This window comes from Vespa mandarinia, chromosome 23, assembly GCF_050613455.1.
Source record: "Vespa mandarinia isolate Hongniang chromosome 23, ASM5061345v1, whole genome shotgun sequence".
Taxonomy (NCBI): Eukaryota; Metazoa; Arthropoda; class Insecta; order Hymenoptera; family Vespidae; genus Vespa; species Vespa mandarinia.
The window spans coordinates 965,001-991,063 of NC_140832.1; the positions used below are offsets into that span (position 1 = coordinate 965,001).

General features: G+C 28.5%; 1 protein-coding gene across 4 annotated transcripts in view; it reads left to right on the forward strand.

Annotated features, from left to right (window-relative positions):
- Kank (KN motif and ankyrin repeat domain-containing protein 2 kank) overlaps window positions 1–24,113 on the forward strand; it is a 35,106-nt gene extending 10,993 nt beyond the window's left edge. For 3 of the 4 annotated variants that reach the window (XM_035872629.2, XM_035872632.2, XM_035872631.2), the window contains exons 2-10: window positions 3,678–3,769; window positions 4,760–4,953; window positions 5,914–6,268; window positions 14,270–14,379; window positions 14,578–14,658; window positions 16,403–16,789; window positions 18,119–19,401; window positions 21,550–22,159; window positions 22,267–24,113. In XM_035872629.2, coding sequence (XP_035728522.1) covers window positions 3,724–3,769; window positions 4,760–4,953; window positions 5,914–6,268; window positions 14,270–14,379; window positions 14,578–14,658; window positions 16,403–16,789; window positions 18,119–19,401; window positions 21,550–22,159; window positions 22,267–22,713 — 3,513 coding nt within the window. In that variant the 5' untranslated portion in view covers window positions 3,678–3,723 and the 3' untranslated portion in view covers window positions 22,714–24,113. Of the gene's footprint in view, window positions 1–3,677; window positions 3,770–4,759; window positions 4,954–5,913; window positions 6,269–10,854; window positions 11,116–14,269; window positions 14,380–14,577; window positions 14,659–16,402; window positions 16,790–18,118; window positions 19,402–21,549; window positions 22,160–22,266 lie in introns of those variants that run through there. The other variant, XM_035872633.2, reaches the window with a different exon arrangement.
- Window positions 24,114–26,063: the final 1,950 nt, after the last annotated feature.

The following is a 26,063-nucleotide window of genomic DNA, read 5'->3' on the forward strand; positions in this document are numbered from 1 at the left end:
GAATATGAACGTATTTATTGAAACGTATTTCGAGATATATATTATAGATCAATTTTTGCGTGACTCCTATCGTGGAATAATGAAACCGAGTTATATTATATGACTCTGACAATGAGAGGATTTCTCTAGCAATGTGTACGTCTCTGTGTGTGTGTGTGTGCGTGCGTGTGTGTTATGTGTGTGTGTGTGTGTGTGTCATTTCCTTATTGTTTACGAGCCATTGTGAGTCGAACGTGTCGGAGCTCTGTAATCTTAGGCCAAAGGGTATAGTGACAACAATACGTATGTACGATGTTTTATAAGTTTTTTCTTTTCTTGTTTTTTTTTCTCTCTTTTTTTTTCTTTTTTTCTTTTTTTTCATTGAGATGATGAAGCCAGACAGATCAGAATAAAACAATGATCTTCTCTCACAAATCTTATGTAAACGAGAACATTAATTTATGTCGTCATTTTAAATATACTTTATAAATGAATATTTTTATGTATAAATGAATATTTTTAGCGTAATAATTATAATATTATTTAAACGTTAATTATAAAAAAAGTGATTATAGAAAAATGTTTTCTACGATTCTGACTCGTCGTATCTTTTTTATAATTGGACAAATATCAAGATTTTCGATAAAAAGTATCGAATGGGATGTTGCTTATTTAAATAAATTAAAAAAAAGAAAACTATTTAAAATTCTGAATAATCGATATTAATGATATTAATGATCTAATAAAATTGTATAATATATTACAAAAATAAGTTCTATCGTATAAATTAATTATAATAAAATGCACATATATACACACACACACACGCGCGCGTGCACATATATATATATATATATATATATAAAGATCAATCCGATACGGTATAATTTATATAATTATAACTTTGAATTTCATAATATTAATTAATTATAAATCGACATTATAAATTTCTTATATAAATAAAACGTGATATTAAAAGTATCAAAGTCAAACTAACTTCGAGGACAAATTTGCATTATAAACAGGAATAATGTTCACTCACGTAGAGACGATCTTTGTTTACAATCGTAGTTACGTACGTGCGTATAATATAAGAAAAATGTAAACAGAAGAAGAGAATTGATAGGATCTTGCTTATTCGAATGACCGCGACCGACCGATCTTCATTTCGTTCGAGGATACGACACGATATGAATCGCGTGGGCTCGCGTGTTCGAGGCTTCGTTTTCTGAAATTAGGCCATGGTTTCCAAGTACGTCGACTTTACTTTCCATTGCGACGTCGCAATTCACGATCTCTCCCTACGTCCTACGATATGGTATGTAGTAAGTATATATATATATATAAACGTATATATATACTTATGAGAATTACCTTCGAGCGTGTACCCTTCGAGAGGACCTAGAGACTTTAACGTTTAAACGATTTATGTACGATACAACGTCGATTCAGCGAGAAAATTTACTTCTATATTTCATTTTGCATATATATATATATGTATATACATACATACGTGATATGTACGTAGTTAAATCTTATGTATATGGAAATTGATTCTGGTACGTTCGAAATATGCATGTTTTAAAAGAAGGATCAAGAAAATCGATTTAAATAGTTTCTAAACGATGATCTATTTTATATATTCTCAATTTTTCTTTTTTTCTTTTTTTTTCTTTTTATTCTAAAAATATTTTCTTATTCTAACGATGAATGATCTCTCTTCGTATTATTTATATCGAAATATGTCTTTACGAAGGATCGTGAAAATGATATAATTTATAAAAGACTTTGCGAAATTGATCTAGATATATATATATATTTTCTTTTTTACATACAGCGAAGAAGTTCTTTTATTAATGATCTCTCAACTGGAGCGATGATCTACGATCGAATTAATTTTGTGTTAGATAGGATAAATAGAACTGTTTGTACTCTCAGAATTTTTCTCTCATAATCTTCTAATTGGTTTCAATTAATAATTGACTAATTGATACGATCAATCATGGATTATCCTCTTACCCGTATATGTAAATCGTTGGATCATTTTACGTTTTACATTATTTCATTATATTTTTCTATTTATATATAGATAATAATATTATTTATTGTTAACTGGTAACATTGAAAATATTATTATCATAGATCGATTTTGAAACAAAAAAGGAAATGTCCTTTACGTGTCTATCATAAATTTAATACATACATAAGGGATTAGACGATTCAAGAAACCAACAACATACTCGATTCCATTGACATCATGACATGAATTTTAATTTTCCTATGGGAAAATACATCGACTTTAACCTTTTAAATCTTCCGATAAAATAAGAGAGAGAAAAAAAGAGAGAGAAAACATTGACGTGTATACAGAAGTAAATAAGAAAAACACATAGATCGATTTTGTAAGTCGAATCAAGGTTATATTTTGTTGGTAAAATCGAATGGATTTCGAAAATGTCGAAAAAGAAAAAAAAAAAAAGAAAAAGAAAAAAGCAAATAAAAAACGAAACGAAACGAAAGATAAAAATCGTACAAAAAATACGAAATGTATATATGTATATATGTATGTATGTATGTATGTATGTATGTGTGTGTGTGTGTGTGTGTGTGTGAAAGGAATTTTTTTGTTTGTTTGAAGGAAGTATTAGATGAGTGAGTAAGTAAGTAAGTACTTACTTTCTCCGGTGAAGAACAATTAAAGATCAACGTTGGTGAAGTTGTACATTGCTATGGGGGTTGGCGTGAAGAATGGGGATAGGGGATGAGGGTGGGGGTATGAGGAGAAGAAGGATGAGGAGGGAAGGGACTGTCGTCAGACCAGAAATCCGGGATACCAAATTAGCAACGATGAGACATAGGCGAAGGAAAACGTTTCTCTGTGTGTGTGTGTGTGTGTGTGTGTGTGTGTATATGTGTGTGTTTGTGTTTGAGTGCACAAGAGGAGAAGGAGGAGGGAGAGAGGTAGAAATCCCTAGAAAATGGACGTCCTTTTTGTTTTAGACGTTAATCGAATAAAGCGTTCACGTTTATCTTGGCTAAACGAGATCGTTTTCGTACGATCGAAAGATTTTAATATCGTTTATTTATAAGGATTTTTGTTTGAAAAATTTTTTCTTTCATTATTATAGTAATTAGTTAATTATTATTATAAATTTTGATTGTCATAAATTAAATCGCAAATTGATCATTGAAAAAGTTTTATCAATTATGACATTTCTATATGTTTATAATTTTTATATTTCATTTCGGATAATTATTCCTTATGATAATTGTATTTAAATGATTCCAATTTATTATAATAGAAAGTTAATTTTTAATTTTTAATTTAATGATCGTTGATTTTTTTTTCCTGTTGTTACAACAGTTACAACAATATTAATCAATAATAAGTACTTAGTTTTAATTGTACTTGTTAATGTTTCTTTTTTTTTTTCTTTTTTTTTTTTTTTGTTACTTTCTACGATGACTCTTGAAAGTTAAGAATTAAATAACGACGATTGATAATTTTGTCATTATTGTTTTGATCAATGGCAGAACAAACTTGTAATCTTTTTCTTTTTTTTTTTTTCTTTTTTCTTTTTTCTTTCCTCTTTTATCACGCGAGATATTTCTTCTTTTTTTTTTTCTTCTTCTGTTCCTATCGAAAAAAATTTTTTCCCGAGAACACCATTATCTATCTGTATTCGTTTATCTTACAGATAAAAAATGTGAGCTGGTTAAAAAGATATAAAACAAAGCAGAGAAATGGCATTGACGATCGTCCCCTCGGCCCGCGTTTTTAATGGAAACGGTGAGTGAGTTTATTTTATTAATTGTATATGTATATATATATATATATATATTTTTTTTTTTCTTATATTTTATATTTCTTATTTATTCTATGTTTATATTTCTTATATATCTTATTTTTATATACATATATATATATATATATTTATATTTTTTTTTTATATTTATTGTCATGTCATGTCATTCGCGTTTAGAATCGCTTTTAGGATAATTTCACTTCGTATTTACGTACACATATACATACATGTATATATATTTCATGATGGCAGAAGTGAGGCATGAGGGACACGTAAACGGGATCCCCGTGTTCTCCCGGCTAACGAACTTTGCCAGATTATTATTACCGTGGATCTGGATGTCGGCCAATGGTTACAACATATTTCGCTTTACAGTGACCGTCGGCCATTAACCTCGACGAAACTCGTCCCGTTGATGTAAACATCGAACTTAACCCCTTAAAAAGTTCTTTAACAAAGTTACATACTTTTATATATATATATCTATATATATATGTATATATACGTATACGTATATAAATTGAATATTTTATTTCATTTTCAATTTCATTTTGACGCGTCCTTTCCCCATTCGTATATTAAATTTGTTACGTTTTTATTTTTTTTTTATTTATTTATTTATTTATTTTTTTATTATATATACACACACATTAGAGCGTAACAAATATATTATACCGTAATACACTCGTACATAATTAATATATACAAGTAATGGTACAATTTTCACACATATACTACATATCATTTTTAAATTGATTAAATGGACACTGAAAGAAAATAAAATTGAATTCATGTTGAATGTTAAACTCTACCGCTCGATTCTTTTTCGACGATCGTAAAAGAAATTCTCTTTTTTTTTTCTTTTTTTTTTCTTGCTTTTTTCTTCTTCGTTATCATTTTTATCTTCGCGAATATATCGTTTTATTTGACATGTACGTGTATCATTTTGTTTGTTTCTTTTTTATTAATTTTAGTCGCAGGCACGCAGGCTTATGTTTCCGGCTCAAAATGTCTCTGTTGTCCATACGGTTATCACATCGATCTAGATTTCGTACGTTACTGTGAAGCAGTTGCAGCTGGTAGTACAGGCGATAGATCGAGCATCGAGAGACGAAAGAAACGTGAACGCAGAAGACAATGTCAATCGATGGAAGTTCTCTTAGGACTGGTAATAAAATAATTCCATTCAAAATATCGATCGGTCGATCGATCGATCGATTTCTTAGATCCTTCGAAATCTGTTTTATCGACCGAGAATAGATCATCTAATCTAAAAAGACAAATAAAAAATAGCAAATATTTCGATCGATCCTTCGATACCTATTTTACCGACCTAGTAGATCGACTAAATTAAAAGATAAGAATATATAAAAAAAAAAAAAAGAATAAAAAACGATTACGAACGAAAAGAACGTAATGATAACTATTAGATAACGATTTGGCGTTGGAAATTATAATTGCGATTTAAAAAAAAAAAAGAAAATATTTATCGATATATTCTATCGAATATTTTATCGACGAATAAACGACAGGCGAGCGAATTAACGATTATAAAAAGAATTTGTGTAAAACGATCGATCTTTTAGATTTGCCGAAAACTGTTTTACCGATCGAGAGTAGATCGTTTGATTAAAAAAAAAAAAAAAAAAAAAAGAAAAAAAGAGAGAACAAATAAAATAAAATAAAATAAAATAAAATAAAGAATAAATGTAAGAGTGATTACGCGTGCACACAGCTCTAAAGACGTAATAATTAATTTACTGGCTGACGATTTAGCTTGAGAATTTCAAAATGGCGATTTAGAACGTATTTATTAATAAACGATGAATAAGCGAGAGGCGAGTGAACTACTAACAATTTAACGATGACAAAAAGATGACAAGCGAGTGTGCGAGAGAGAGAGAGAGAGAGAGAGAGAGAGAGAGAGAGACAGAGAAAAATAAAGAAAGAGATTCAGAGATAGATAGAGAAAGAGATAGATAGATTGAAAGAGAGAGAGAGAGAGAGAGAGTTGAACTATTAAAGTTGAGCGACGCAACCAGGTCGCGCGTCCTAATGCGCGTTCTATTTTTTTTTCCTGTCTCCTTCTTCTTCTTTTTTTTTTTTTCTTTTTTCTTTATAACATTAGGTGAGTCCAGGTCTAGCGGGAATAGAGACCGAATCGCCAGAAATATCACGAGAATCTTCGGGGTTAGCCACGTTGGCGACTACGTCTACGACGAGAAACAATTGCGATGGTTCGAGTACTATACCAAGATCGAGCCATCATCAACGGCATCATCAACGTATGGATGATAACAGGGACGAATCCAGGACTAATACTACTACTACTGCTACTACTACTACTAGTATTACTGCTACTGCTACTACCAATACCACCACAACCTTGGATTTGAGTGATGTAGTAGGTGATTTCGAGGCAACCTTGAAACGTTCGTCAGGTAGAGGATCTACGAGAATTCGCGAGGATCGTCCTGAGATCGGTAAGATATATTATTTTTTTTATTCTCTTTTTTCTTCTTTGATTATTAATTTAATTTATTATCACGCGATCATGATTTTCTAAATGTATGTACGTAATATGTATATATGTATATATTTAGAAATATTAGAGAGAAAATGTTAGAAAATTATTTAGAATGGAGTGAGGAAGGATGTCGTACGTAGGAAAGTAGATCGATTCTTATGGTGAAAGACGAGAAAATCGAGGGAAAGAAAGAGAGAGGAATGAGAGATTTAATAATTTCACGCATATTTGATTTCCTCGTTCTAAATCCCGTCTAGTTTGCGCCATATTGTAAATCTATTCATAACCCAAATAATCTTTTGGTTATATCGTTAAAAATAATCATCGAATAAGAAATATCAACGATATAAAAAACAAATAAACAAACAAACAAATAAACAAACAAACAAACAAAACAAAACAAAAAGCCAAAAAAGAAAAAGAAAAAGAAGAACTCTTGGGAGATATTTTCATTGAAATTGAAATTAATTTTCTTTGTTCTAAAACGAAATAACAATAGTTATATATATATATATATTTAAATTTTTTCTCTGGTTCAAAATCATAAAGAAATTCTTTTTCTTTCTTTCTTTCTTTCTTTCTTTTTTTTTTTTTTCTTCTTCTTCTTTTTTCCTTTTAACCGGATCCCTCGTACTAAGGAATTTGTTATTCGAAGTAACGTACTCGAATAAAATTCATGGGAATTTCACTTCACTCGGATAGCATTGTCGTTTTAAAAGAAAGGATCGCCAATCTCAGTTTTCTCATGGAGTTGCATAGCGAAACCGAGTTCCTCTTCTTTGGCACGAAGATGGAGAGGTAATTCGAAGAGCTCCTTCTAATGTTTCCTCTTTCTTTTTTTTCTTTTTTTTTTTCTTCACCTTTCTTCCTCCCCCCAGCCCTCTTTCCCCCCTCTCTCTCTTCAACCCCCCTCCCACAACCCCCCTTTTCCATCTCTCTCAACATAGTTCTCCTTTTCTTCCTCCCCCAGCCACACTTTCCCCCACCCCCCCCCCTCTCTTTCTCTCTTCAACCCTCCCCCCTACCTCCCACAACCCCCTCCCCCCTTTTCCATCTCTCTCAACATAGTTCTTCTCCTTTTCTTTTTTCTTATCGCGTATCATCGGACAATGGAGTAACACCGAGGAAAGGAACGCTTTTAGATATTCGTGAGGCATCCAATTAAAACAGAGCTGTGAAACTTCCGTCGATTTAACGGTGATTTCGCAAAAGTACAACCTCGGCTACATTGAGAAATAAAAGTTGAAAACTCTTTATTCAAATATTATTCGTACATTTAATTAATTCTTTGGAAGTTAAATCATAATTATACATTGTCAAATTTAATATGATAAACGATTAGAAAATGTAAAGTGAAAGTAATCATCAATTCATTCGTCATTTTATTAACTTCAAACAGGAATGTATTATATAAATATTTCTAATTTTTTATTTAACACTGATATCTATTAATCTTCTTTCACGTGGATATATATATAATTATTATAACCAGTTCTGTGATGATCAATTTTGATTTGATTTGATTTGATTTGATTCAATTGGATTTTTTTTTTTTCTTCTTCTTCAATATTTTCCTAAGAACTAAATTAAGCGTCACATTAGAAAGTGATCTTAATAATGTAATTCTAAATAATTTTCACTGTAGTAATCGTTTTCTTTTTTATTTTTTTTTTTTTAATTTGAATCTATTCGCTAATAAGTTCGCTCCTTTTTTTTTTGTTTTTTTGAATAAATTTTCAAAATCGTATAATAAAAAAAAAAAAAAAAGAAAAAAAAAACAAAGAAAAATAATAGTAAGTCCATCCTCTTTTCTTTTGATAAATTTATAAAATACCGTGTGACAAGATATATTTGGTATCGATGAAATAATCGCTTTTGCCCATTGGAGATTACTTTTATACCTTTCAAGGAGTTAATAGGAAAGAAAAAAAAAAGAAACGAAAAAAACAGAAGGAAGAAACTAAAGGATAAGGAATTAAGGAAGTTCGTGAAAAATGGCGGGTAATGTTGACCTCTGAGTTCAGAAACTTGCCACGGGAAAGTCGTCGGTGCGTGGCTGGAACCACCTGTTTCCTGTACGTTCCAACTAACGCGCGCTTCCAGAGCCGGTGTTTCCATCGGGAACACCTGTGCGCATCTATCGCATCATTTCTCACATATATATATATATATATATATATATATATATATATATCTTCCTTCTGTGACCAATTGATTTAAGTGCGCTTCAAAATATCGATCAATATCCAATTTTCCGATATAAGAGATACAATAATTAATATAAATTGATCGTTTCAAAAGTTAATCAAGAACTCAATGTTCTATTCCTCATACTCCATTTATTTATTTATTTATTTATTTATTTATTTATTTATTTATTTATTTGTTTGTTTGTTTGTTTGTTTGTTTGTTTGTTTGTTTGCCAAGAACTCTCTCGTTTTTTTTATGTATATTTTTTTTATAAAAAAAGAAAAAAAAAGAAAAAAAAAAAGAAAATATACAGCGCTTGTTTCACACATTAGCTTATAACAATTAGATATTATATGTATAATGTATACGTATAATATAATAATTTATTGTAAAATGTCAATCTTAAAATTGTTCGAGTTCGAGATAATGAAGTGAAAAAATAAAAAAGAAGAAAAAAAAAAAAAGAAAAAAAAGAAAACTTCATTTCAGTAATCAATGATGTTATCCAATTGTATTTGGATTTATAACGGTGAATATAAAATACGAGTTTAAAGGGTTAATGTATGAAGACCAAATGGAAAACTAAACCATCCCCGATTTGGAAAAGATCGTTACGTGACTTTATCAGGCATGTTTCAAACCGTTTCCATAATACCTTCTCGCTCGTCACACATATGGCGCGAAACACCTGTCGATTCGAAACGTCCAACATAAATTTTTTCTTAGAATCGTCTGAAAAAAAAAAAAAAAAAAAAAAAAAAGAAAGAAAAAGTAAAAAAGCATTTTTTTCCCCCTCTTTTCATCCTAATATCCATCTCTGGCCATTTGATTTAAATTTATTGATATTTACAAATCACTATTTTTTATTTTTCTCATTGTTATGCGATAAAGATAGACGATAGATAACGTAATATTTGTTTTGGAGACGCAAAGAAAAAAAAAGAAAAAAGAAAAAAAAGAAAAAGAAAAAAATATTCGGTTAACCTTGAGTAATATCACGTTCAACATCAGCGAAACAAATCATACTTAACTTAAGATAACGAAGAGAAGTGAGATAAACTGTGAGAGAAAGTGATTAGAATAAAAGTGATCGCAAACATACTAGGAAAACAAATTAATATAAAAATAAAAAAAAAAAACAACAAGAGAGAGAGAGAGAGAGAAATCGAAAAAGAGTATTTTAGAGCTTAGATCACGCGATAAATATTTTATAATTGTGTCGATAATATGGAAAAAATGAGAAATTAAATTTTTTTTTTTTCGATTAAACAATTTCAATATTACGAACAAATTATAAGGAGTGACCGGAAAAAAGAAAGATTGAGGAAAAAAAAATTACCTACAGATTTAAAATAATTATTTATCTTAATATTTATCTCAATGTTGCCATAAACAAATAAATATAAATTAAACTGACAAATAAATAAATTTATCATCTCATAAAATTATATTATTATTACTATTATTATTATTATTATTATTATTATTATTATTATTATTATTATTATTATTATTATTATTATTATTATTATTATTTATTATTATTATTATCATCATATATCGAGTATATATTAAAAAAAAAAAAAGAAAAAAAAAAGAAAAAAAAAGCTGGAAGAACAATATTTACGTGCAACATAGATATTTCTTCGATATTATAAATTTCGAGTGGGAAAGTTGTTCTCTTTTTTTTTTTTTCGTGCGATTAAAATGAATGAATTAATGAAGCGAATGGATTAATCACGTAAACAGTTAGAAAGAGAAACACCATGAAAACATATATATATATATATATATATATATATATATATATATATATATATTTCTTTTTTTTTTCCCTTTCTCCCAACCACTTGGATTAATAAAGAAAGAGAAGTCGGTGGTTGTATCACGATGGAAGGAGTACAGAAGAGGAGAGAGACCTTTCCCGCCGCCACCGCCGCCACCCCCCAGCCCCCAGCCCCTATCTTCCAGCCCCCACCCCCTCCCCAACTTCTCCACCCCCTCCTCCTCCTCCTCCTCCTCCTCCTCCTCCTCCTCTTCCACGTTCACATACGCGCGCACGCTCGACTGTTCGCGATCGTATCCGGAGTCTCTTCCTTGGCCTATAGTCTTCGACTTTGGCTTGGTCTGGCAGTCAAACCGAAACTGTCGTTGTGGTTAAAACAAAGTTCCCGCGGCGAACAATCGATCGATGCTCGATCAAAATGGAAAAACGAACGATTATTCATCGTAAATCTACGTTTAAACGTATTTCTTTATTAATCTATTAATCTATATACATATATATATACATATATATATATATATATATATATATATATATATACATACATGCAGAAGGACATCTATGGTGTCGTGCAGTGAAAAGTAAGGAAAGAAAAAAAAATAACAAAAACAACAACAACAACAACAACAGTGTAATTATTAAGGAATATTAAAAAGAAAAAAAAATTATATACATATATATATATATATGTGTGTAGATAGATAGATAGATAGATAGAGATATATGATAGATTGTGTGAAAGATTATTAAAAAATCAAAAATGGGGATGAAGAATTTTATTATGAAGCGGATACCATTCTGCAAATTGAAAATTAAACGAAAATATCGTAAGTTTTTATTTCTTTTGTATATCATATGTATATTACTGTGTGTTGTTCGTTTTCTCTCTATTAAAGTACACCCAGACGGTGTCTTGCATTTTACGAGTACAAAATATATATGTGTTGTGTGTGTATCTGTATCCGTGTCTGTTCGTGTATTTGTTTGTGTGTATGTGTGTGTGTGTGTGTGTGTGTCTGCGTGCGAGTACGCTTTCGCGAAGAAATTAAGTTCGAAACGGTCCAACGAGCGAAGTTATTTATAAGTCGACCGAATATCGGCTTCTTGCTCTTCCCGGTGATTATTAATAATCGGCATAACATCTTTGCTCACCACGAAAAAGAAAAAAAAAGAAAGAGAAAAAAAAATCGAGAGGTGTCGCTATTATTACTACTTCTTTTTTTTTTTTTTTTTTTTCCTTTCTTTTTTCTTAAAGAAAATCCTTCAGCGTTTTGTCAGTGATATTTTTCTTTCTTTCTTTCTTTCTTTTTCTTTTTGTTGAAGATTAATTCATTAGATATTACGGGATCCCATCAGTGATATTTTATTCATTTACTTTTGTATTTATTTTAAGCTTAAATCAATAAGGATCTTACGTCAGTGATGTAAACAAAAATCTTGCTTTTTTTCTTTTTTTTTTTTTTTTTTTTCCATTGAAGCTTGCATCATTCGGAGCAATACCCGTAATTACTTTTTATTTTTTCTAACGGGGCTAAAATTAATTATGGGTCTCGGCGATGATTTATTTATTTATCTTTTCCTTTAACCTCAGATTAGTTGGAATCCTACTAGTGATTTTTGTTTTTTTCCCCTTAAAGATTAGATATCGTTTCGGGTCTTACGAATTTTAGATTAATTAAGTTCCTTCTAATGATTTATTTATATATTTCGTCTGTTTTTCTTTTTTTTTTTTTGTTCGAAAGAGTTCAGATTAGTTAGACTCTTACCAATAAATCTTTTTATTCATTTTCTTTTCTTTTTACTTTTTTTTTTTTCTTTTTTCTTTTTTTGGAAAGATTAGTTCGAATCTCGCCACTGAGTTTTTCTTTCTTTCTTTTTTTTTTTTTTTTTTTTTTTTATATTTTGCTTTTTGTTAAAGGTTCAAGCAAGCATAACACAGCGAGTCCAATTAACTTACGCCGTTATCTAAGTCCAAACAAGTTGAATTCATTATCATTGCGTCAAACGTGTTATCCGAAGGCGCATCGTTTCGCTTCTAGAACTCGAACGACCTCGAATCTCTCTCTCTCTCTCTCTCTCTCTCACTTTTTTTTCTTTCTCTTCTCGTTTTTTCTCTCTCTCTCTCTCTCTCTCTCTCTTTTCTTTCTCTACTCTGGTTGGATAGTGTACAACTTGAATAGGCAATTGATCGTAACTTGTCGTGATCTTTGCATCGATCATTGCAATAGATCTCCGCGATTCTTTGCTTTTGATCGAAACAACGTTTAGATAAGTTCTTTAATCAAATGTTATAAGTTGATTTATAAATTAATTTTATTAATAATAAAATTTTTTTTTTTTTTTTTTATACGATAAAATGACACTTGTTTATGGATTAGTTCGATATTGATCATTCCGATAAATATGATAATCTATTATCAATATGCTTTGTTTTACCATTCTTTTTCCTTTTTTTCTTTTTTTTTTTTTTATTGTTATTGGATTCATCATAAAGTATATTAATTTATATTGTATTGCCAAATGGATGATCTAAATAATATTAAATATATGACATTATAATATATAAGATGGTATTTATGTCATCGTAAATAATGAAATATTATTTTATTATAGTAAATACAAATTGATAGAAATTAAAAATTTTAATACCAAATTATTATTATTATTATTATTATTATTATTATTATTATTATTATTATTATTATTACTATTACTATTACTATTATTATTATTATTATTATTATAAAGACCATACTAATATGGACAGTTATTTATGAATCAACTTAAAAAAAAAATAAATAAATAAATAAAAAAGTAAAAAAATAAAAAAATTACCTCTATTATATTAATAAAATATTTCTTACGTCAAGTTATTATTATTTATATCTCGATTAATTATTAATAAGACGAATTTACAAGTTGAAACATTTTTCGTTGCGCTTTCCCGCGCTTTTTACATTAACAGTTACGACTAGTAAAGGTAATATAAAAATTTCTTTTATTACGCTTACCTGGCTTTAGTACCCGCATATGTACATAACATATTTATACATATGTATATATGTATATACTTAATGGTATGCACCAGTGAGAGCAAGTGTGCATTGTTCCACATTAAACATATTTAAGTACATAAGTACGTATATATATGTAAAATGTACATAAATGCATATATATACAGATCTTATACGATAAAGCGTTGCAGTTCGATGCGAATCGCGTGCCACGAATCCATTCGTACGTAGTCTCATTTTTAGATTTTTTCCAACTATTTCTATTCAAATAAAATAATGATTATGGTAAACGCATTCCGTACTGTAATTCGTTACATAAAAACTTAATTGAAAAAATTCTAAACTCTCGGCCATTTTTAATACATAACAATGGTTTTAAAAGATGAACTCATTTTTTTAAGAGATGCACTCATTTAAATATTAATTATTATTATTATTATTATTATTATTATTATTATTAGTATTGTTGTTAGAACAAAGAAAAAATTTATTAAATAATGTATATTTATTGAATGATCAATTATTTTTTAAATTCAGCGTTTATTGTACCGAATAATTTTTTATTATTACTTTATCAATGATAATAAGGTCAATGATCCCACCCGCGTTATCTCTAGCCTGTCACTGACATTTAAAAGAAATGAGATATATACTCTAATAATTTGTATCAAAAAATTAATTTTTAATTTAATAATAAAATTAATATATAATATCAATAGACAATATTATTAAATAGAAATCGAATGTACTTTAATTTAAATTGAATTAAGGAGTCAATTTTAACTCAAAATTAATCATTAAAAAAAAAAAAGAAAAAAAAAGAAATATATAAAATTTAATTCCATTTAATTAAACTTTATGAATGAATGAATCAATGAATGATTCATAATCTGTTAATAATGAATGAATGAATGAACGAACGAATGAATGAAATATATAAATGTTAATTGAAACTTTTTCATTAAAGATGGAACGACAAAGACAACGCCAGTTGTGCAACCAACAACGCGTACGAATGATCTCGATGATGCCAGCATCGGAAGTATTAATTCAAATCTCAGTACTGGTGCATTACAGGTATAATAAATGTTAATTAATTAAATAAATAAATAATATTTTCTGTTTGATTTGACATTTGCATTTACTCGAGAAGAAGATAGAAAGTTCACGTGTATATATATATATATATATATATATATATATATATATATATATATATATATATATTTATGTACGTAATAATGTTTTCCTTTGTTTGTTTGTTAATATTATTAGAACATTCGTGAACAGATGGCAGCATCTTTGGAGAGAATGAGAGAGTTGGAGGAACAGGTCAAGGCAATTCCCATGCTAGAGGTAATTTTTCACAACTACGTTTCGATTCCTTTCATAAGGATGACTTAACCCATTAACCCTTTCTAATGTCATAACATTGAAAAGTCACGTATTAATATCGCAATAGTTCTTTCTCTATTTCATTCTTTTCTTTCTTTTTTTTTTTCCTTTTTTTTTCTTTTTTTTTCACCTGTTAGAAACTTTATTGTTAGTTAGATCGAAAGGTTAATATTTCCTAAGTTCAAATAATGTACTTACATTAGTACAATTTATATATTTAATGGTATACATACATTGTTACGGTACAATTATTATAATATTATCGTATTATTGTTATATTATATTAAAACGAAATAATAGAAAATTTAATTTTACTTTTCTTTCTTTTTTCTTTTTTCTTTTTTCTTTTTTTTTTTTTAGACATAACTTTTGTTTTATATCGTAACAATGTTACATTATAATAATATTATATTAATATTTATTAATTATAGGTCTCGGTGATGATTTATTTATTTATTTATTTTTTTTTCCTTTAACCTCAGATTATTTGGAATTATACTAGTGATTTTTTTTTTTTTTCCTTTAAGATTAGATATCTGTTCGGGTCTTACGAATTTAAATTAATTAAATTTCTTCTAATGATTTATTTATATATTTTGTTTTTTGTTTTTTCTTTTTTTTTTTTTTGTTCGAAAGAGTTCAGATTAGTTAGACTCTTACCAATAAATCTTTTTATTCATTTTCTTTTTTTTTTTTTTTTTTTTCATTTATATCTTGCTTTTTGTTAAAGGTCCAAGCAAGCATAACATTATTCAATTTAATATAATTACCTTATCATATTATATAATAATCTATGCCTATTAATATTGTTATACTATAATTTAGTATTACTTTTAACATATATATATATATATATATATACATATATATATATATATATATATATATATATTATAGTAATAATAATAATTAAAAATATTAAATCATTATTCGTAATAAAAATGGAGTAAACTGAACATTTAAATAGTGATATCACAAAAGATACTTTGACTATAATAATTTACAAAATTTGTCTCTGATAAATTGAAAAATTGAAAATTCTCGTTAAAAAATATATAATTCGAAATTGTATTTAAATTATTATTATATGTATATTATATCATATTAATACCGAAAAGTAATGTCGCTTTCTTAAATTAAATTCAAACGAATAAATTTTTAACAATTTTTAACAATCAAATATCGACATACGTAGAAACGACATTACCTTCCGGTCCATCTAATACATATACGTATACTGTTAACAGTAATACTTGATTAAAGTCAATTACACAATTCAATGAAATGTTTCTTTTGATTTGAATTGTGTGACGGATGGCGAACAGGTGCAATTGTCGGTAATAAATTTTTAACAATTTTTAACAATCAAATATCGACATACGTAGAAACGACATTACCTTCCGGTCCATCTAATACATATACGTATACTGTTAACAGTAATACTTGATTAAAGTCAATTACACAATTCAATGAAATGTTTCTTTTGATTTGAATTGTGTGACGGATGGCGAACAGGTGCAATTGTCGGTAATAAATTTTTAACAATTTTTAACAATCAAATATCGACATACGTAGAAACGACATTACCTTCCGGTCCATCTAATACATATACGTATACTGTTAACAGTAATACTTGATTAAAGTCAATTACACAATTCAATGAAATGTTTCTTTTGATTTGAATTGTGTGACGGGTGGCGAATAGGTGCAATTGTCGGTATTGAAAGAAGAGAAGAGGAATCTTTTGCGACGAGTCGAGGAGCTGAGTAAAAAGAATTCCAAGGAGGAAAAGAAGAGGGAGATAAAGGAGGTGAAGGAGATGAAGAAGGTAGAGAAAAAGGAGAGGGAAAAGGAGAGGGAAGAGGATACGACGGAAGGAATAGTGGAGGAGATTATTGAAACTCAAAAGAGATATCGTAGTCAGTCGTTCTCGGAAGAACGAAATTCTTGGCGCGAGCCGAAAAGGAACAATGAATATCGTAATGGTTATGGTTGGTGGTACGGTGCCGTCAATTCGACGACGCCTACAACGAGGGATACCGGAACGATGTGCGCCGTCATGACGCGGGACGTCGGAGTTTCGCACCAGCAGGTATTTTTACCGTTCCACACTTCCGTTAACAATTATTTTCTTATACATCCAATTCGTTCTGCTTCGTGAAATCCTTCATGTCTGTACAAACGTTCGTTTGGAGAATTTTGTTCTTTCTCTTTCTTCTTTTATTTTTTTTTTCTTTTCCTTTTTTTTTTCTTTTCCTTTTTTTTCTCCCCTTTCATTTCCTCTTCTCCTTTTTTCTTCTTCTTCTATCTTGCAAAAAAAAAAAAAAATTGTAGATAATAAAAATCTCGTAGGATTGCTTTTCTATTTAATCGCAGGACGTCGCTCAGCGGACGTATGTCCATTCTCTTCCTTCTCCTCCTCCCCCCCCCCCACACACTAATATAGAAATTGCACTTGTATGTTATTAAAATTTGTTCTCACGTTTGGCTTTAGTGGAACAAAAAATATTTCTAGAAATTTTTGATTGTAGATACGTTGAGTTTTCTTTTTTTCGTCTTTTTCTTTTTTCTTTTTTTTTTCTATGGTAGAAAATTGTTAAAGATGTTTCAGGATTATGTGCATCGATCATGTTCTTCATGTCGTTGTTTTAACGCTTGCGAGTATCGTTGCACTTTTAGTTAACAGTTACTTCTTATATATATATATATATATACATTTCGTTCTGCTTCGGGAAATCTTACGAAATGTACATTCGAAGAATTTCTTTTTTCTCTCCCTTTCTTCGAGAAAATCATAGACAATTTGTATTTCTTAGAATTGATTTCAATTAATTATAGGATATTACTGTAGGTGTAATTCCCATTGTATTTCTGTTGTATCAAGTTCGTCTTGTTTTGTTTTGGTTCTTTTTTTTTTTCTCTCTTCTATTAGTTCCGAATGAAAAATTAGAAAAATCTTTAGCCTGTACGTAGTGTTTTCTTTTGTATTTTTTTTTTCTGTTCTTATTTTTTCTTTTTTTTTTCTTCTTTTTTTTTTTTTTTTTCTAGAAAATTGTTGATGATCTTTCGTATGATCAAACGTCGACAATCATCACAATTGCAAATATCTGTGCTGTTTCATCGTCATCAATTTCATTTGTTTCATTTATTTTATCTTGAGAAATCAATGGATTTTTCATATGTCATTTATTTTTCACAAAAAAGAAGTCATTGAAAATCTTTAACGATTATGTAGAAATATATCACGTGAACGTGTTGCACTTTACAAAAGGGTCTCAATGCAATTCTCTTACGTTCTTTCATTTAGATCTAATAAAAAAAAAAAAAAAAAAAAAAAAGAAAAAAAAGAGAGAAAAGAAAAAAAATCAAAAAATGAATAAGTAAACAAATAAAAAGAAATAAAAATAATTGTCAATTATAGATTCGAACGCGTGACGTTGGTATGTTAACGAGTACACCGATAAAACCGTGTTTAGAAAGAAGTCGAATTCGAATCGAAGAGATATTACCTGATTTTAATGACACGAGTAATAGTACAAGAATGACATCGACGAGATTACGTTCGACAGAACAAATGAATAATTATTTGAAACGTAATATAACTCGTAATAATCAAGGAACTATGATCGAGGATAATGATACGTCGTTAGAAATGAAGATAGATAAACAATATAACAAAATATTAATAAACCCACTTCAGATTGAAACTAATTCATCATATAACAGTGTAGACGACGATAGTAAGATATATAGAAAAATTCGTGAATTTGGTACGAATACGGATAGTCCATTGAAGAGATTAGAACGTGCACGTTTTCTCGTTGAGGATATAGCACCAGTGATCGTTAATAAGATCGATAAGAGATCATACGGTACGATTACGAATATAACGATGAAGGATGTATTGACGAACGAGGATGTGACCGTGATAGTAGACGATGCTCTTAGAATTTATAAAAATACTGTATTAAAGAAGACATCGAACAGGGGTACACAATGTATCGAGGAAATAAAAAGGATCATTGATAAGAAAGATCAAAGGGTACAAACGACTAATGAATTGTCCTCGTCATTGATTAAATTTAAATCTAACATTGGCATTATGGCTAAACCAAGATCAACGGATGTTGGATTAGAAGTTAGAATATATCCTGATACAAGAACGATAGCAGTAGGTCCTGATCCACTTACGATACGTAATATTTCATTGAATTCGATTAACTCTAGAAGTCATTCGTTCAATTATGGTGATAATATTAATAAAAGGAAAATCAGGACGATGAAATCGATCGGCATTATGGCCGATGATATAATCAAAATGGCGAATAAATCTTTAGATACCGACGATTTATTACCGAAGAAACGTGATTTTGGTACGTCGCCGATAAAGAAGAAATTTATTGACGTATCGGTCGGTGATTCGATAAAACCACATATATTAATATCATGCGGTACGAATTATTGTGATAATTGTAAGGAGACAATCAAATTGTTGGCTAAACAAATAACCAATAATAACGTTGAGAATAATATGAATCATCAGAATGCCAATTTAGTTTCGAGGATACCAAGGCCATCTCATATAGCTCTTAATACTTCTGATCATAAGAAATTCAGGAGACAGGACACCTATACCAAAATACCGGCCACCGGTATTATTCGTTACGATTCGGATAATAAGGAACAGTACGATAGCAGTAATCGGTTAGTATCATTGTTATTATTATTATTATTATTATTATTATTATTATTATTATTATTATTATTAGGTTGGAAACTATGAAACGGGCATTTTTGTTTAGTTATTTATTTTCATTCAATGCCCGTTTCATAGTTTCCAACCTAATACTATTATTATTATATATATATATATATATATATATATATATATATATATATATATATATAAAAGAAACGGTACAATAGTAGTAATCTGTTAGTACCATTATTATTATTGTTATTATTATTATTGTTATTATTATTATTGTTATTATTATTATTATTATTATTATTATTTACATATATATATATATAAAGAACAGTACGATAGTAGTAATCGGTTAGTACCATTATTATTATTGTTGTTATTATTATTATTATTATTATTATTATTATTATTATTATTATTATTTATATATATATATATTTAATAATTATATTTTACACATTATATTTATATATAATGTCGAAAGATGTTGGAATGGATTTCGTTTGAGAAAAAAAAACAAAAGAAAAGAAAAGAAAAGAAAAGAAAAGAAAAGATTAAAAAGAAAGACAAAAGATTAATATGAAGGATTTTTTAATTATGTAGGACTTTCTATCAAGATTTCTTTTTGCATGGATATTAAAAGTAATAATATTGAAATAGGTTTCTCTTTCTTATCTTTTTCTCTTTTTCTTTTTTCTCATTTTCTTTAGTTTTTTTTTTCTTTCTTTTTTTTTTTTTTTTTCTTCACACGAAATCATTTCAAATTTCACAAGAAATCACGCGAAATACAAATTCTACTGACAACAGTCATCGGATTCACAGTAATTTTTATAAACTGCGAATACGTTTGACAGAAAAAAAAGAAAAAAAAAAAAAACAGAAAAGAAAAAGAAAAAAGAAAGAAAAGAAAGGAGACAAGAAATATATTTACCAATTGTATCTCGGCGGCGATTTCAGATTATTTTCAATCCGTTTTTGAATTAGAATCGATTAGAATCGACGAATACAACTTGCAGGAATTGAACATAGAAAAAATAGAAAAAAAAAAAAAACTAAAAAAAAAAATTATGCACGATTGCAATGCAGATGAATTTTTATAGACACGCGAATTACGCGAGTTTCGAAAAAGAAATTTAATCATGAGAAATTACATTTCTATTAGGATCGACGAGTACATTTAAATAAATAAATCACACAGAAACGTATTGATAAAAAAATCGTTTAAACTTCACAATTATTGCCGTGACACGTTCGATGATTTATTTCAAAAAATGAAAATAAAATAAGAATTTTTTAATACTTTTAAGAAATATCGTTTAATAATTGTATAATCGTTTGTTTCGTTTTTAATTACGTACCGAAGGAACATTCGTTATAAACTATCGAATTAGTATCGATACTCGAACAAATTTATTTCGATTCTTGAATAAACTTATCTCGATTCTCGAATGTTACTTTAACAATCAACTCCGCCTAGCGGCGTTTTTGTGAAATAACATTCGAGAAAGAGAGAGAGAGAGAGAGAGAGGTAGAAGGGATTCCATTGTCAGTGGAAAAACGTGAAAACGCGCGTCTTTATTTTATCCATTGTAAAAGTGTTTCATAATTAATAAGTGAATAAATTAAAGAATAAGAAGTTTTGTAATATCGAATAAATATCTCCTTTAAATTCTAATATTTATATAATATAAATATTAATCGAGTCACGTGTTGTGTATATATTACAAAATATTAGCCATGTTCGTCGCTAATATCCTTGATTTCGTATTAATTTATTGCGTCGTTGATACGTCGTACGAGTAAAAAGTTTCCTTTTAGTTTTAAATTGGATCGATGCTGCATCCTCAGCAGCATCAACGACAAGACTCTGATCGCTCGATCAACGGAACGAATATTTCATTGTGTAATTTTGTTCAGAATAGGTATTTTTTTTTTTTCTTTTTTATTCTTTTCCTTTACTCTCTCTCTCTCTCTCTCTCCCTCTCTCTCTCTCTCTTTCTTATACATACATATTCATAATAATATAATATTAATAATTTAATTAATAATTTTTAATTACTTGTGTATACGTATACATATAAAATCTTTATTACAATCTTTATTATATTTTATATTTAATAAAATATTTATTGTATTTTAAATAGCCTTCGACAATTGGAAACGGAGAAGGAAAGAAATGACAAATCTATGTCGGAGGACATATCTCAGGATCAGCCAGAAAAAGGTGTTGAAAATGATGAGAAACAAGAGCTACCTGAGTCAGCTCTCTTTCAGCCTATTCAAGATGATCCAAGAAAGAAAGTGGAACCTTCTAAAGAAATGCAAGCCGCCATGAAAGTACTCAATGATAGTTTTAAAAAGTCACCTAGTAGAAATGTTACGCCACAGATTAAAAATGCAACCAATATAATACAACAGGAATGGTTTAAAATATCTAGTACGGCCAATGCCAATCCATTGGACGTTGAAGATTATTTGGATTGTTTTGAGGAATATTCTAGTACCTTGCTAGAATATATTGTAAATATGATTGATTCCAGTGGTAACACTGCTATGCATTATGCAGTTTCTCATGGAAACTTCGACGTAGTTTCCATACTTTTAGATTCCAAAGTGTGCGATATCAATAAAGCAAATGTGGCTGGATATACCGCTGTAATGTTAGCTGCTTTGGCAGAAGTTAAAAATTCTACTCATGCTTCAGTAGCAAACAGATTGTTTCAGCTTGCCGATGTCAACATTAGAGCCAAATTGGTAATCATACGTTTTTATTGTTTTAATATGAACGATCAATTTACAATTTATTTATATTTTTGATCCATGGTGTATTTTTTCTATTTTTTTTTTTTCTTTCTTTTTAGCACGGACAAACAGCATTAATGTTGGCAGTGTCTCATGGAAGAAAGGATATGACACAATTGTTATTAGACGCAGGAGCCGCTATTAATATTCAGGACGAAGACGGTAGTACAGCTTTAATGTGTGCAGCTGAACATGGACATACCGATATAGTACGAATACTTCTTGCTCATTCAGAATGCGATTCATCGATTGTCGATATAGATGGTAGTTCTGCTCTAAAAATTGCATTGGAAGCTGGTAATAGAGATATCGGTGTTTTACTTTATGCACATGAGCACGTTAACAGAGGTACTAGCCCATATTCCTCAATAAGACGAAATAGAAGAGGTTCTAAACCTACAACGCCAACTGGCCCTTCTCCTTCCGCTCCTGTTAGTCCAGCACCCTCCCGAAGGATGCATTCATCAACGGTTTCCCTTAACACGTCAAAATATTCCGCGAAATAACAGAGGAGCATTTGGAGGCTGTTAACAAAGTTTGGTAAGAAAAAAGATTAAAATACTTACCGTTAATTGCCTCGTTAATTATAATAATAATAATTCGAGGTAAAATGGGAGATATGATCGATGTCTTTTTTGATAATATATAATATCAATTCGTTTAATCGAAATTAAATGATATATTCTTGATTGACAAGAATCTATATGTAAGAATAAATTTCATCAGGTGTATTGTAACATAACGAATTTAAAATAAATGCTCAACTTCTTTTTTTTTGTACATATCTATTTAGATAATGGTTGAGCTATTAATATTATCGTGATTGGATTTTATAGAAATATGGAGTTGCACAATTTTTCAGGTGCTATCAATTGTTTTCTACAGATATTTAATAATAAACATATCCAAGTATGAGTTTTCATATCAAATTTTACAATATTTTATAATAACATAAATCTGGGAACATAAATGTAGAGAGAAAGATTGAAGAATATCAGAGTTTTAACGTGTTTCCAAAATTAGGGAAAAAAGAAAAGAAAAAAGGATTAAGTACAAAGTATCCCTCGATGCGGAGTTAGTTAAACGTGCCACGGTTATAAAACTAAAAGGGAGAAAAGATTTTTAAAGAGGGGGGGGGGCATAAAAAAAGAAAAAAAAAAGAAAAACAAAAAAAAAGAAAAAGGAAAAAGGAATCGTCTTCCAGCGAGCTGTGGCTCTAAAACATTCCAAAATTATCGATTTAAAAAATAAAAAAAATGAGCAAAAGAAAAGAAAGAAAAAAAAAACAAAAGAAAAGTAAAAAAGACGAAACGAATAATATATCACATTCTCTTCGCGAAATTCTTTCTTTTTACCATACTTTTTACGTAATCTCCATATTCTTTAGGCCTAATCGCCGTAGATCCTTGAAAACTGAAAGAGTATATAATTATAATGAAGGTAAAATAAAATAAAATAAAATAAAATAAAAGAACTAGAAAGTGATAAAAATAATAATAATAATAATAATAATAATAATAATAATAATAAATGGTGCAGAAAAAAGTAAAAAGAGCATAAGAACTTTTTAAAAGTGTACAAAAGAACCTCGCGCGTAGAAGAAACGTCAATAGGGTGTTAACTCGTAAGTGTATTTAATTCATTAAGAAAATTCATATACACAAGCATATATATATATGTGTATATATATATATATATATGTTTGTTATCAACAATTGTTTAATAATAATCGTCGCACACAGTCGAATTTATAATAAAAAAAAAAGTAAAAAAATAAAATATAATAAAATTAAATAAAATAAGGATAGAAGATATACGCACGTATGCACGCACACGCATACACATACAAGCACACAAACACACAAACATGAGCGCGCGCGCAATAAACGATGAATAATCTATAAAACGTGTATAATAAGAAATAAAGAGGGTTTTACGTTAATTTAGATGATCGATCAGTAAAATATGATATGACTGAAACGATTTTCATTGTAGAATTGTGAATAAACGGATACGTTTGAAAATGATTTCATTGACGTTTATCCTACAAAAAAAACAAAAAAGAAAAGAAAAAAGAAAATGAAAGAACGAAAAGGAAAAAAAAAAAGAAAAAAAATTAAATACAAGTATTTCTTCTCGTTAACACGTCCCGTGCCAAACCATTCTTGCCTGACTTGTCGTTCAGGTCATTTGATATTTTGACTAAAAAAAAAAAAAAAAAAAAAAATGACTGAAGATCAAGTTTAACGTGTACCACCGGTGGTACACATGGCACGGAACGTATTAAGAATCGATTTATAAAAAAAAAAAAAAAAAAAAAAAAACGGTCTTATACATATAATATCTCTTTGTACGTATCAATTGGAGATAGAATTGTATAAAATAATGATCTACATTAGATAATAGTAAAATGTTTTTCATTGTTTGTGCCTTTATATTTAAACGTATTATTATAATTGATAATAAATTTTCAAAATGATTTGAGAAATACATTAGAACGAAGCTCGTTATTTAGGATAAGATTATAGTGACGGACGAAAAAGGAAGGGGGGGAAAAAAAAGAAAAAAAAAAGAAGAAGAAACGGAACATGGAGAAAGGGAGACGGGAAGAAATATTTTATGTAAGTGTAAATTATTTATTATTTCGATTTTTACGATTTATGTCATAGCATAATGTTTAATAATAATAATAATTATCGTTATAGAGATGCGATAACGAACGAAGATGACGCTACATTTTTTTCTTTTTATATAATTATATTATGTATATAATTTTTTTTCTCGTTTTCTTTTCTTTCTTTTCTTCTTTTTTTTTTTTTTTTTCTTTTTTTTTTTAAATGTTTCTTAAATCGTCGCAATAATTAGAAAAATTAGAAATACTTTGCTCCTGCCCCATAAAGTTGATTATTTTCTTGTTGTTGTTGTTGTTGTTTACTTGATTGATTGATTAATTAACATAATTAATTAATTAATTTGTTTAACTGCGTCCAGAATCTTTTTTATTTTTAATTCTTAAAAATTATTTTAAAATACGGCCATATGTAGATACGAAGAATATTCTTTTTATCTCTCAAGATTGCCATCTATTTTTAAGATCGCTGATATATCTAAGACGTTTTCTTCTATTTAATTAATTAATTAATTAATTAATTAATTAATTAATTAATTAATTAATTTATTTATTTATTTATTTATTCATTTATTTAATAATCTCATATGTGATTACTTATGATCAACGTTGATGGCACTTGCAGATAATTTTTTTGGTATTATAATTATTTTTTCTTTTCTTTTTTTTTTTTTTTTTTAATTTATTACCTTTTAAAGACATCGTTTTAATCTTGAGATATATATAGATCGTCGAAGGGGACACAATTCTGGATCGATCGATCGACGCTCACGCACTTTCTTTTTTTGTTTTTCTTATTAACAGTTTTATTTTTTTTTATGGAACAAAAGCCACACAATTTTTTTTTTTTATTTTCTCGAACAAATATATATATATATATATATATATATATGTGTGTGTATATATAAACAATCGATAGGATTTATAGATCGGATCTATTGATCCTATATTAGTTATATAATAGTTTATCTAGCGTGACATCACGAAGACACATGCAGGGAAAAACGGTAAAGTACAAGAGAAACGTTTGTTTTTTTTCTATTCCTCTTTTCTTTTTTTTTTTTCTCCTAAGTCTCGATTTGTATGTAAATGTAAGACATAAGTATTAATGCATAATGTAAGAGAAAAAAAGAAAAAAATTGATTTTTCAACAAAAACAAAGTAATTTGTTAATTAATTAATTAATTAATTTATTTATTTATTTATTTATTAATCAATTTATTTGTT